This window comes from Poecilia mexicana, unplaced genomic scaffold (assembly GCF_051168715.1).
Source record: "Poecilia mexicana isolate PSO_F unplaced genomic scaffold, ASM5116871v1 scaffold_19, whole genome shotgun sequence".
NCBI classification, from domain to species: Eukaryota; Metazoa; Chordata; class Actinopteri; order Cyprinodontiformes; family Poeciliidae; genus Poecilia; species Poecilia mexicana.
In genome coordinates this window covers 17,861,278-17,873,899 of record NW_028263388.1, presented here as the reverse complement: position 1 = coordinate 17,873,899, position 12,622 = coordinate 17,861,278, and the positions used below count along the sequence as shown (strand labels likewise).

Sequence of the window (12,622 nt, the reverse complement as noted above, 5' to 3'; positions counted from 1 at the left end):
CAATCATTTCCACTCCTTCTTGCATTGCTTGAATTTTAAAAGCGCTCATGTGTGCAGGATATTGCTGGTGTAATGAATTTTTTAAAAGATCAGGCGATTTTACATAAAATCTCAAAAGAGGTCATCATCGGGTTTTAGATTAATCTAGATTAATTTAATTAATCAGATTTTTTTTTTATAGAGCCAATTCACAACAATGTCGCCTGAAAGCACTTTTAAAAAATAATTTAAATTCAGTCATGCATACATTCCAGTTGATCATAGCTATCAAACAGTGCAGCATGCTCAACTAGTTAAAGAATAGACTTTAAAACACTGTTGTTAGTTTATAAATCACTGAATGGCTTTGCACCACAATACATCATAGATCTGCTGTTGTTGTACCAACCTTCCAGACCCCGCAGGTTCTGATTCTGCATCACCAAAACCAGAACCAAACTAAGAGAAACAGCATTCAGCTTCTATGCACCACAAATCTGGAACACACTTCCAGAAAACTGTAAAACATCTGGAACACTGACTTAATGACTTAATGTAATGTTTTAATTTTTGATTCTATGTTGCATGACTTTGTGTTTTTGTGTTTGTTGTGATGTAAAGCACTTTGACGTGCCTTGCTGCTGAAATGTGCTATACAAATAAAATTTGATTGATTAAAACATGATCAAATCAATAAAGAAGGCAAACTCAATCTTCTTTAATTCCTATAGAAAACCTTTGGAGATCATGCAGCTTTGTGAAATATTACAAGAGAAGTGATGCTCTCTTGGTAAAAGGGAGTTATGCAAAGCATCAACAGCATGATTTCAAGTATAAAAAAATGTAAATAAATGTATGAGGTAATTGTAGCTTTCTAAACAATCTGATATTAATGTACTGCATTAAAAATGAGGTTACTTTGAGGCACAGTAAGCAGCTCTGTCATCCTCTGCAGGCCACCAGCTGATGTTAGCTTCCCTCCTGATTCTGTAATGGAAAATCTGGCAGATACTTATGTTGCCATCACTTACTGTTCCCATGCCACTCCACATTTAAAAACAAAACACTCACTGTCTGTAAAATAGCATGAAGCAGCTTGTTCTACAACAAACTGCTGTGCTGGAAGCTCAGAGAAAAGGCAGATAAGCTCACGTATTTCTGACCTGTTTCATTAGGAGCATCTTAAAGTGCTGAAATGATTAATTGGATTAATCAGGATTACTGAAATAATTGGCAACTAATTTAATAATTGATAAATCCTTAACTGGAAGAAAAAAACTTACAAAAAGCCAATTTGCTGAAAAATAAAACATATTCAGAGCAATAATCAATCCAAAGTTGTAAAAATATATTTATATATTTTGCATTTAAGATGAAAACACTTTTGTCTGTCAATATAATGAACTCCACATGTGGCATTGTGTTAGCTTCACCCAGTTCAAATTCACTGAAGGAATGCTCTGTTGTTGCATTTTAGGCAATAAAATGTTTATTTTCTTATTTAAAAGGAATTTCACTCATTCTTAAGTGGTTATATGAAAAATCTGTACAATGTGTCAATTTCTTAATCCGATTAATCAATCAATTGTCAAAATAATCAATAGATTAATTGATAAGTAAAATAATTGTTAGTGAAAATATCTTAGTATTCTTGAAATATGACAAAACTAACTTACAAGCACCAATATATAGGACATAAGTTGTAATATATAAGTTATAACTAGAACTTTTTTCAACGATATTACTGCATTATTTACTTAAAACACTCTTCTAAAAGTTATTTGTAAGTTACTTTTGTCTTATTTCAAGTGTATTAAGATATTCTCAAACGGGAATAAAGTACTTTGTAGGATTTTGTTTATTACATTTTTTTTGTTCTTTTTGCAGAGCTTAAATCTTGATTCATTTGCAACAAACTCCGAATGTGTCCTGCAAACACAAGTTTGTGAAATTAGAGTCTCAGCAGCTTTGATGCATTCAGGCCAGACTTCTTCCTTTGTTGTGACTAATGAGGATGACTAAGCCATCTGTTACATCATGACAACTTACAAGGCGGCCGGGGCCAAGAGTTGAGTCATGACACTCCCATTCTCCGCAGCTTTGGAGCAACGATCCGACTGGATGTCGGGCGGAGGGGAGAGTGAGTGAGTAACACTGTCTCTCCTCCGTCAGCTCCTGTTGTCGTGACGCCCTGCAGCCACAAGCGTCTGACCCCCAGATGCTCAGCGAGTTTGTCCTGGCTGAGCGCCGCGGCGCAGCAACTTCGTGTCAACTTGTGTGGCTGCACAGAGGTAAAAAAAAAAAAAAAGAAAGAAAAGAGGCAAGGCATTGCTGATTAAATGCCAGAGTGCTCAGTCGGCTCGGACAGGAATGAATAAATGATGGCCGGCTTTTCTAACATCGCAGCAGAAATCAGACACATTCTCAGCTCCTGCAGGTCTTGACAAATGAAGAAGTCTGTCTACTGATGTCAACCGCTGGCTTCTCTTGTGCACATAAACCAACAAGAACCGTAGATCCTGCTCATAAAAATCATATTTTGTTGACGAGAATCTGGCGACAAAACAGCCGAAGAAGCCGGAAGAAATCCCGTTTGCAATTTGTGACAAGTCATCTAGAAGCAGGGCCGGCCCAAGCCTTTTTGGGGCCCTAAGCAGATTTTTATTTGGGGACCACCCACTCCAACAGGAGATGATTCATTCAGCTTACATTGTACTAGTGTTGCTATGGTTGTTCATTTTAATCAGACAGGAGTACCACATAAAAAAAAATCTGAATTTTGAAATGCAAAGTGGTATTTAAATGTTCCAAAGTTATTTTAACTATTTGAAACAAACAATAAACAAGTTAAAAAGTTTAATTTCTCCATTCCATCTATATACTAACAATAAAAATATAGAAATTGTCTCCATATGTATTAAGTCTATCTATCTATCTATCTATCTATACATATATATATATATATATATATATATATATATATATATATATATATATAATATATATATATAATCAGTGACGTGCGGTGAGGTTCATTGCTGGTGAGGCACTGACTTAATGACTTAAACCACACATATTATTGGACATACGGAAATTTCGCGCAAGCATACAACGCTGGAGGGCAAAAAAACTAATCATTTACATGTCATCCATAGCCGCGTTAACTCAGTGAAACTTAGAAATGTAGATATTGATTTCATGCTATGATCCACAGCAAAAAAGTGATCTGTATTCGTTAAGCTACGCAGACTTGTTGCCATAGCAACTGACAACAATGTCACTTCATGTTTTAGGATTTAACACCAAAATACATTCAAGAATTTTGCACACAGAACAGAACATTCAGTCGTTTGCTGTAGTACGTTTTAGCTTAATGTTTAATTAATAAATAATGCTGTGGTAGATTAGCTACCGCTTCCACTTTTCTGAATTATTTAGACATACAAACTGTAGCCCAAAAAACGCACATTTCATTAAAAAACATCTTATTGTTGTCTTACCTTTATCTATCAATGAAATCCATGCACCGCTAATTCTGCACAAAAATATCCATTCATCCAAAGCCAAGTCTATCCTTGGGATGTCTTTTCTACTCTGTTTGAGAATCATCAAACTGTCTCGAAGCAAAACTTTCAGTTCCGGTGTTGGTCTTCCTTTAGTTATTATCTGCTGCTTCAATTGAAAATTCACTTTAGAAAACTGCTTACGTGTAGAAATGTAGTCTTTCATGTTTACGTCGGAAGAGAGGAGAAAACAAATATATCGCTGTACTTTACTTATTTACTGTATGGCTAGCTCCATGGCTAGCTCACTGTGTCTTACTCTGCAGTTGTGCAGTCACAATATCTGGGATCATGAGCGCCCCCTGCCATGAGGCAGGAGAACTGCCTCCCTCCCCTGGAGTCTGTTTTCTGCCATTTCTGATCGCTCCTCCGCACACAAAACACGATGCAGTTGGTGACAAAAAAAGACACTGTACATTATATACATAAGCTAAATTATGGAAAATCAGTCCATATATTAAATGTTTTATAGCCATTTTATTACCGGCGTACAGACAGGACGAACATGCTCCCATGGAATGACAGACAGCGCAGTTAGCGAGAGGTTGCGCAATCCCAGGTGAGGCTCAGCTCGCTGCTGCCTCACCGGCTTCGCTTCTGAGCATTTGAATGGGAAAATGCGAAAATCAAGCGATTTTGAAGAAAAAATAATCAGAATTGGTTAAGCTAAGTAAAAATATAGATACTTTATAGTACAAACCACAAGGTGAAAATAGCAATATAAATGGTTTTATTATTATATATTATTTTTCCATGATGACAAGTGAGGCTCTGCCTCACCTGCCTCCCCTGACCTGATACACACACACACACACACACACACACACACACACACACACGCACACACACACACACACACACACACACACACACACACACACACACACACACATATATATATATATATTTATATATAATTTTTTTTTCTTTTCAGTTTTATCGCTTCAATGACATACTATGTTGATAAAAATTTTAATAAAGCAAAACAGTCTAATTTTTGTAGGGAAAAAAAATATTATTGACCTTTGGGGGGGTTATTGTCATCTCTCTCTCCCTCTCTTTCTTTTCTTTTTTTAAACGTTACCATCTGTTCAGCTCATTCTTTTCAGGTCGTCCCTGAAACTTTTTTTGGGGGAAAATGATGTTACAGTGAAAACTATCCTGATATGACAAAGGTTGCAGTTTGTCACAACAGACGCAGAGAAAACCAGATGATTAAACCTTGAGTTTTACTGCCACCGTGTGTTCAGATGGCGACGCTGCAGAATTGCAGTGAGGAAGGGTTTGGCTTCATGATGGCTGAATTAACTTTCACTTTTTTAAAATTCTGTGTTAAAGGAAAATTTCACTGATTGGAAAACAGTCTTTAACAACTAAAGGAGAAAAGAATTACATCTTTCTAATGCAGTAATTTAAATAATTTGACCAACTTGATTAAATAGAATCTGTAGTAAAAATGCTCTTCTTGCTCCTCAGGTTATTTTACTTTTAAAAAAATCCTGTCTAGTAGGGCTTTATTGACTCTGACTTCCCTTCATCCCAGCTGTACAAAATGGGTTCCCATCAATTAGTACTGATGGGAACCCATTTTGTTTTCATAAAACTGCTTTAAATTGTTCTTTTAAATTAATCTTTAGTTGCAATGTAATCTCATGTTAGGATGGCATTTTCTTCAACTAGTTCCACAAAATGCTAGTGCTTGATTAGGCTCTGGGAAATAAAACACGTGAACATTTTTATAACCGTTCATTTAAGGATGAACTCACTTAAAGGTAAACAAAACAAACATCAATATTAAATTGGTGCTTTCCCTCCTGGAACAACGTGTGATGTTCACAATTTACCTTGAAATTAGTCGCTCAGACAACTGCAGTTCAATCATGACTTAATAAAGATTTTCAATTTGATAAATGCGCAAAGATGAGATGGAAAAAAATAAAATTTTCTGTTCCAAGTTTTAATTCTCAATTTTTTACCCTCGTATTTGCTTCATTTATCCTCTGAAAATCATTTTATCTGATATTGATAAAGAACAAATTATATATTTAATTAAATTAAAGCGACACTAACAGAAATAAATCAGTGACTTCACTGTAAATCTTTAACAACTGTTCCTGTGAATTCACACGTTGCATAGATTTCTTTCCCTTTCTGCTTTGGGTTCACTTGGCTGAATTTGTACTTTTACTTAAGAATAAAAGTTCCTTTTCCTTCATTGCTCGTACAGTAAACTAATCGCCACACTGAAGAATAGTTTACTGAACTTAATTTCGTTTTCTAGCAAACGAAAGTGCTGTGGTTTGCTCATTCTACCCCTCAGTCACAGAAGACTACTCAGACAAACTATTTCAACACTTCCTGTTTTGTGCTCTCTTTTACATGCAAACATTGGTGTAAGAAACAGACATCAGCTATTGTTTTTGTTAAAGCTGCCAAGCTTCTCTTTTACCCTGTTAACATTAAGACTTGTCTGTACTCATGTTGTGGAGGGAAGCTGCTTGCTCTTTACTCGTAGTTTGTCAGATTGTCTTTGTGACTTAACGACTGAAATAGTGTCAGAGGAGGTGAAACGTATTCGCTAACAGAATCAAGACAAGGATGAGAAACGTGGCAAAACATGGAGCAAAAGGCTGAAGATGAAGCAATTAAAGACTCTAGAGGTAAGGATGGATGTTTTCGAATAAAAACGACTCAGAATGATGTAACTCTTAAAAATAAAATTGGTTCAGGTAGACTCAGCAGTGAAAAAGTATCTGTCTCCTTAAAGATTTTGATTGTTTTTTAAATGTTTCAGATCACCAAAGAAATTTTATCATCAGACAAAAGTAACCGGAGGAAAAATATTTAAAGTTTTCATATTTTATTGTTATCCAAAACAACATGGCTCTAGCTAATCACTGCAAAAAATCTTACCAAGTATGTATGGCTTCTAATGCAAATATCTCAATATTTGCACTAGTTTTATTTTTTTGAAATAAAACAAAACTAACTTATAGATAATCTTTCAGCAACATATAGGAGCTTGTTTTAACTCAATAATTTCTAAATATTACTGAAAAAGCACCAGCACCATCGCTCTACGGTGTGATCTTTAACATGCCTCTCATGCTGAAATTAAAACATAACTGCAAATAAGATTGAGCCAAAATGTCTCTAAAACATAAGAGAGTGAAGAATGCATGCCAGATCAGCAAAACCAGCTATATGCACTTGCAGCCAGGTTGGTTTGAATTATTGATTTAAAAACAGCTTTTTTTATTTGTTCAAGACACCTTTGTCTGGAATTAGCATTTGTTTGACGATGTGCAACAAAGAGAAAGACCAAAATAAATCTGTGCAGAAGCATATTTACTTGAAAACCAGATACGGATGTGCAAATTCATTTTCATTAAGCCCTCCGCACCAGATGCTGAATTTACTGAATTTGTTTGACGCTTTGAGCCGACAGACCTCTAAAGTGTCACTAAATGTTTAGAGTTTAATCATTCACTGTGTCGTTTTAGGAATTTCCTCAATTCAGGCTGAAATTCATAATTTCCAGCCCAGCTTCACTGCTCAAGGTGGCAGCAATGTGGTGGCTCCTTCCATCATTGGCTCCAGCGTTGGCAGCATTAACATTAATATATCAATGGGCAAAGGTAGGCATACTTGAAGTCATATTGTCTACACCTCAATACAGGGGTTTAATTGGATTAGTATTTTAAAGTTTTCTCTTAATTCTGTATTTATTTTGTTCTGCAGATTCAAATTATCTCTTCAAAGAATCTCTGAAGCAAGACGTTGCAGACGGTTGCAATGCTGAGCAGAACCAAAGTAAGTACTTCCTCTTTCTCGCAAGATGGTTGCGCAACATCCAAAATACACAATTAATAACCCTGTGCCATTTTCCTCAGATAAATCAGCCGAATGCCGACTGAAAGTGAAAGCGACTCTGAGGAGGAAATTCAGTCATTTGCATGAAGGGATTGGAACGGATGCAAATAAGATGTCTCTCAATCAGATCTACACGGAGCTCTACATCACTGAGGGCGGATGTGGTGTGGTTAACAAAGAGCACGAAGTGAGACAGATAGAGATTGCATCAAAGAGATGTGCACCCCAGGACAAGTTAATCCACTGCAATCGCCTGTTTGAGTGTCAACCCGGACGGCACATAAGAACCGTGGTGACCAGGGGAGTCGCCGGTATTGGAAAAACCGTATCAGCTAATAAGTTTGCTCTCGACTGGGCAGAGGAGAAGGCAAACACAGAGATAGATTTTGTGTTTTCCCTCTCCTTTCGAGAGCTGAATTTAATGAAAAAGACTGCTTTTAGTCTGGTGGAGCTCCTCTATGTGTTTTTCCCTGAAATAAAGGACACAAAAATCTTTAATGAGCCTGAAAGCAAAATCCTCTTCATCCTGGATGGCCTGGATGAGAGTCGGCTGTCGCTGGACTTCCAGAAAAGTGAAATATTGTCAGACGTTACAAAGCAAAGTACAGTTTCTGTGATTGTCACAAACCTGATCAGGGGAAGTCTGCTTCCCTGGGCTCTCGTTTGGATCACGTCTCGACCAGTAGCTTCAGCTCAAATCCCAGTTGAGTACATTGACTTGGTCACCGAGGTGCGGGGATTTAATGACTCACAGAAAGAAGAGTACTTCAGGAGAAAGATTACCGACAAAACTGTAGCAAATCGGGTGATTGCACATGTGAAATCCTGCAGAAGTCTTCACATCATGTGCCACTTACCGATCTTCTGCTGGATGGCGGCGAGTGTTCTTGAGAAGAACCTGGCGAATAAAGACAGCAAAGAGACACCGAGGAGTCTCACACAGATGTACATCCACTTCTTGTCCCTCTATGTGGAGAAAATGAAGAAAAGACTGCCGAGAAGAAGAGACTCCACTACTGAATGTGTGAGAACTAACCTCCTTGCTTTGGGTAAACTTGCTTTCAAAGAGCTGGAGAAGGGTCACCCAATCTTCTATGAGAGTGACCTCATCCTTAATGGCATCAAGGTCACAGAGGCCTCCATGTTTTCAGACGTCTACACACAGATCTTCAACGAGGAGATGACAGTGTGCGAAGAGAAGATGTTCTGCTTTGTGCATTTGAGCATTCAAGAGTTCTTTGCAGCGCTGTACGTCTACCTCACGTTCCACAACGAAAACAACAACGTTTTGGTCAAGAAGTCATCTGTGTCACGCCGTTTAATGTCCAGAGAATCATCAGAGATCATCCTCTACAAAGAAGCTGTAGAAAAGGCACTGCGGTGTGAAAATGGGCATTTTGACATCTTTCTGCGCTTCCTTTTGGGTCTATCACTGGAGTCCAATCAAACATTGCTGAAGCATCTAATGACTAACAACAGAACTCATCAAAGAACCAGAAGTGAAATCATTAAACACATAAAGGATAGGATCAGAGACAGCCAGTGTCCTGAAAGGTGCCTCAATCTCTTCCACTGTCTGAATGAGCTGAATGACCACTCTCTTGTGGAGGAAGTTCAGGAGATCTTCAGCTCAGGCATTTTGAACCAAGCTACCCTTTCACCTGCCCAGTGGGCCACACTGATCTTTGTATTGCTGACCTCAGAAGAAGAGCTCAATGTGTTTGATCTGAGTAACTACAAGAGGTCAGAAGAGGGGCTCCTGAGACTAATGCCTGTTGTGAAAACAGTCCAAGTGGCAAAGTAAGTCCTTTGGTACGACTCTTTCTAGCTCAGATTAAGACTTTCCAAACACTCACTTTAATGCATGCAATTGTGGTACCTAAAAGCTATAAATGCTTTAGAAATAACTATACTTTTACATAGAATGGATAGAAAACTGCTTTGCAAGATCTTTATAATCCTGACACTTGTGTACCATTAGCAAACTTTATGAGCTCACAGAAAAACTAGAGGCCTAAGCACACACCCCTGAGGAATCCCTAGGCTTCACTTGTTAACATCGGACATGATGGTGTCCAGGCAATATGGCTGACAAAGTAAACAAACTCAAGAGACTCCAAAAACGATGGGAGGCTGTTTGTGTATTACAGCAAAACTGAAACAAACCTATTCCTAAAAAGTATATATAGTGAAAAATAATGGACTAAGCACATCTCCCTGAGGAGCACCAGTGCTTAGTTAAGCAGAGTGCCAGATTTTAAAAGTGAATGCAAACTTTCTGCAGTTAATGATCAGTTTTTCCTTCAATCTGGATGCACAGTTGTGTCTTAGTGTGAACAGCGATGGGCCAAGCACACAACCTTGAAGAATCCCAGTACTCAGCGTGACTGCAGTTGTTTTTTTCTGGATTGAACTTACCGTAGAGTTTCTGTCAGTCAAGTTATTATTTATCTAGCTACTATGTTGTCAAATACGGACAGTTTGGCACAGTTTTCACATGTCACACATTTTTTTTCCTGGTCTAGTTTGAAAGCATGCAACCTCACGGCGATGTGCTGTGAAAACCTGGCCAGTGGCATCAGCTCATCCCAACTCAGAGAGCTGGACCTGAGCAACAACAACCTGACAGACGCAGGACTGAAGCAACTCTCTGACGGGCTAAAGAACAGCCAACTGGAGACACTGAGGTCGAAATCCAACATGTCTGCTCCACAGATAAATGCAAGTGACACTACATGTGGGTTTATCTTTTGTCCTTGTATTTTTTTGTTTGCTTAGACTAAGAAGCTGCAGCCTAACAGAGAACAGCTCGGTTACTATAGCATCAGTCATCAGCTCCTCCTGCTGCCGCCTAAAAGTCCTGGATCTTACCGACAATGACTTTCAGGACGATGGAGTTAGAACGTTCTCGACTGGACTGGGGAGTTCGTACTGCAAACTGGAGCAACTTCGGTAAAACATGCAATACTTCCTCAGTAAAGAAGTGGCTCTCTGTCGCTGCCGTTTTTGCTGTACGGGTCAATTTGATTAAATATAATTTTGTCAAAGTTTGTCAGGATGCAGAGTGACAGAAGAGGGCTGCACATTCCTGGCATCTGCACTGAATTCATCCCACCTGAAAGAGCTTGACTTGAGCTACAACCATCCAGGAAACTCTGGGCTGATGCTGCTTTCAGCTCTGCTGGAGGACCCTCGCTGCACACTGCAGACACTCAGGTAAGAAAGCATCAGTCTGCCAGGAATCAGTCAAAAACTTTACATTTGGCTCTTTGCAAATATGTTCATAAACTTGTAATCTATTCACATTTTATGATCATAAAGTGTTTTGTATATAAATTTTGTCTGATGAAGCAAACAAAATTGCTTTATCAATTTTATATGCTTCACAAAATTGGTAATTACCGTAACACAAACAAAATGATGCTTTACATATTTATGTAATTAATGTTAACTGTTGTTAACTAATAGTTAGTTAACAATGAATACATTTTTAATTAATGGTACAAATTAACAACGATAGCTGGAGATAGGCACCAGCAACCCTCCTGACCCCACTAAGAGAGAAGGGTGTAAGAAAATGGATGGATGGATGGATGGATGGATGGAAGGATGGTACAAATTGACAATTGACAGTTAATTAAGTAACAATTAATTAACAGTTAATTGTTAATGATTAATTAACAGTTAATTGTTAATGATTAATTAACAATTAACTGTTAGTGGGTGGCGAGCATTTTTTGGTTGGCACTCTTTCCATTCTAATTAAGAAATGTAAATTGTTAGTTAACAATTATTAAATGTTAATTCCAATTAACAGTTGTTAATAATTAAGTATTTTTGATAATTAACATTGTTAACAATTGTTAATTAGAATGGAAAAAGTGCCAACTACCACCCACCTAAACTAATAGTCAAGGCAGTTATGTAATTTTTAAATATTAAATGATTGATAATTTGATGAGTGACTCGGTACTTGAATAGACTATTTACCAAATCCTTTTTTAATCTTACTTGAGTCATTTGTTTTGGAAGCTACTTTTACTTTAAGTTGAGCAAAAATATGTTGAAGTATCACTACTCTTCTTACTTGAGTACAATTTTTGGTTACTCTACCCACCTCCGCTCCTAACCCAAAAGCACCAAGATAACATTTAGCAATCTGTTTTAGTGTGGAGCAATGTGGCGAATCCAGGATCCAACCTGGTCCGAGGAAATGTAGGTAGCCAACATATTTGATTATTTTTTGCTTGACTCTTCTAAATGATTAATTCTTTCTGCCTTATTTTCCAATCAGACCTTAAGAAGTTGACCCTGGACCCAAACACAGCCCACAGGGATCTTTCTCTTTCCAATGGAAACCAGAAAGCAACACGCTGGACCAAGAACTCATATCCGGATCACCCGGACAGGTTCGACTACTGGACCCAGGTGTTGTGCACAGAGGGACTGACCGGGCGCTGCTACTGGGAGACGGAGTGGGTCGGGAGGGTCTGCATCGGTGTGGCCTACAGACGGATGCTGAGGAAAGGAGAGGGTGATGACCGCTGGTTGGGCCGCAATGACGTCTCCTGGGGCCTGAACTGCAACAGAAACAGCTACCGGATTCTGCATGGGAGCATGAACGACGTTGTTCCAGTTACACCCAACTCCAATAAAGTAGGAGTTTACCTGGACTGGACGGCGGGGTCGCTGTCCTTCTTTAGGGTCTCCTGTGGTGACCGGACTCTCCTCCACACCTTCCACACCACCTTCACCGAGCCCGTCTACCCCGGCTTCCATCTTGGCTGGGTTGACTCAACCGTACTGCTATGCTAATCCGGAAGTTTCCCTCCGATGTCCGCGTGGCGCATCGACTGCTACCTGAGCCAAGTACTGCAATGTCTGAGCCTGATGATGTTGTAAAGTTTAACAAAAATGTGTTTATTATATTAGAACTAAGCATTAAAAAAATATCGAAGACTGTGCGTTTAAGAAGCTGTGTAAATACGAACCTTTCACCCGAATTATAAATCACATTAAGCGCTATGCAGTAAACTGGAATTTAATTTTACTGAACAATTACTTAATTGATAAATCGATTATTCGTGAACTAATTCAACAGTCAGTTAATCGTTAACTGGAGTATACGAACTCAGGGCAGTAATTAAGGCAAATGTGCAAAAAAAATTCAAAATTTTTACATTTAAGAGATAGTTTTTTCTGTAAAT

The 12,622-nt window shown here is 38.3% G+C and overlaps 1 protein-coding gene across 1 annotated transcript; it reads left to right on the top strand.

Annotated features, from left to right (window-relative positions):
* Positions 1-5,888: 5,888 nt before the first annotated feature.
* On the top strand, positions 5,889-12,375 carry LOC106905182 (NACHT, LRR and PYD domains-containing protein 3-like). Its single transcript, XM_014969833.2, has 9 exons — positions 5,889-6,202; positions 7,046-7,180; positions 7,284-7,355; positions 7,436-9,215; positions 9,941-10,102; positions 10,194-10,367; positions 10,464-10,631; positions 11,584-11,630; positions 11,710-12,375. The coding sequence occupies exons 1-9, from the start codon at positions 6,160-6,162 to the stop codon at positions 12,228-12,230; spliced, it is 3,102 nt and encodes a 1,033-aa protein (XP_014825319.2). The 5' UTR covers positions 5,889-6,159; the 3' UTR covers positions 12,231-12,375.
* Positions 12,376-12,622: the final 247 nt, after the last annotated feature.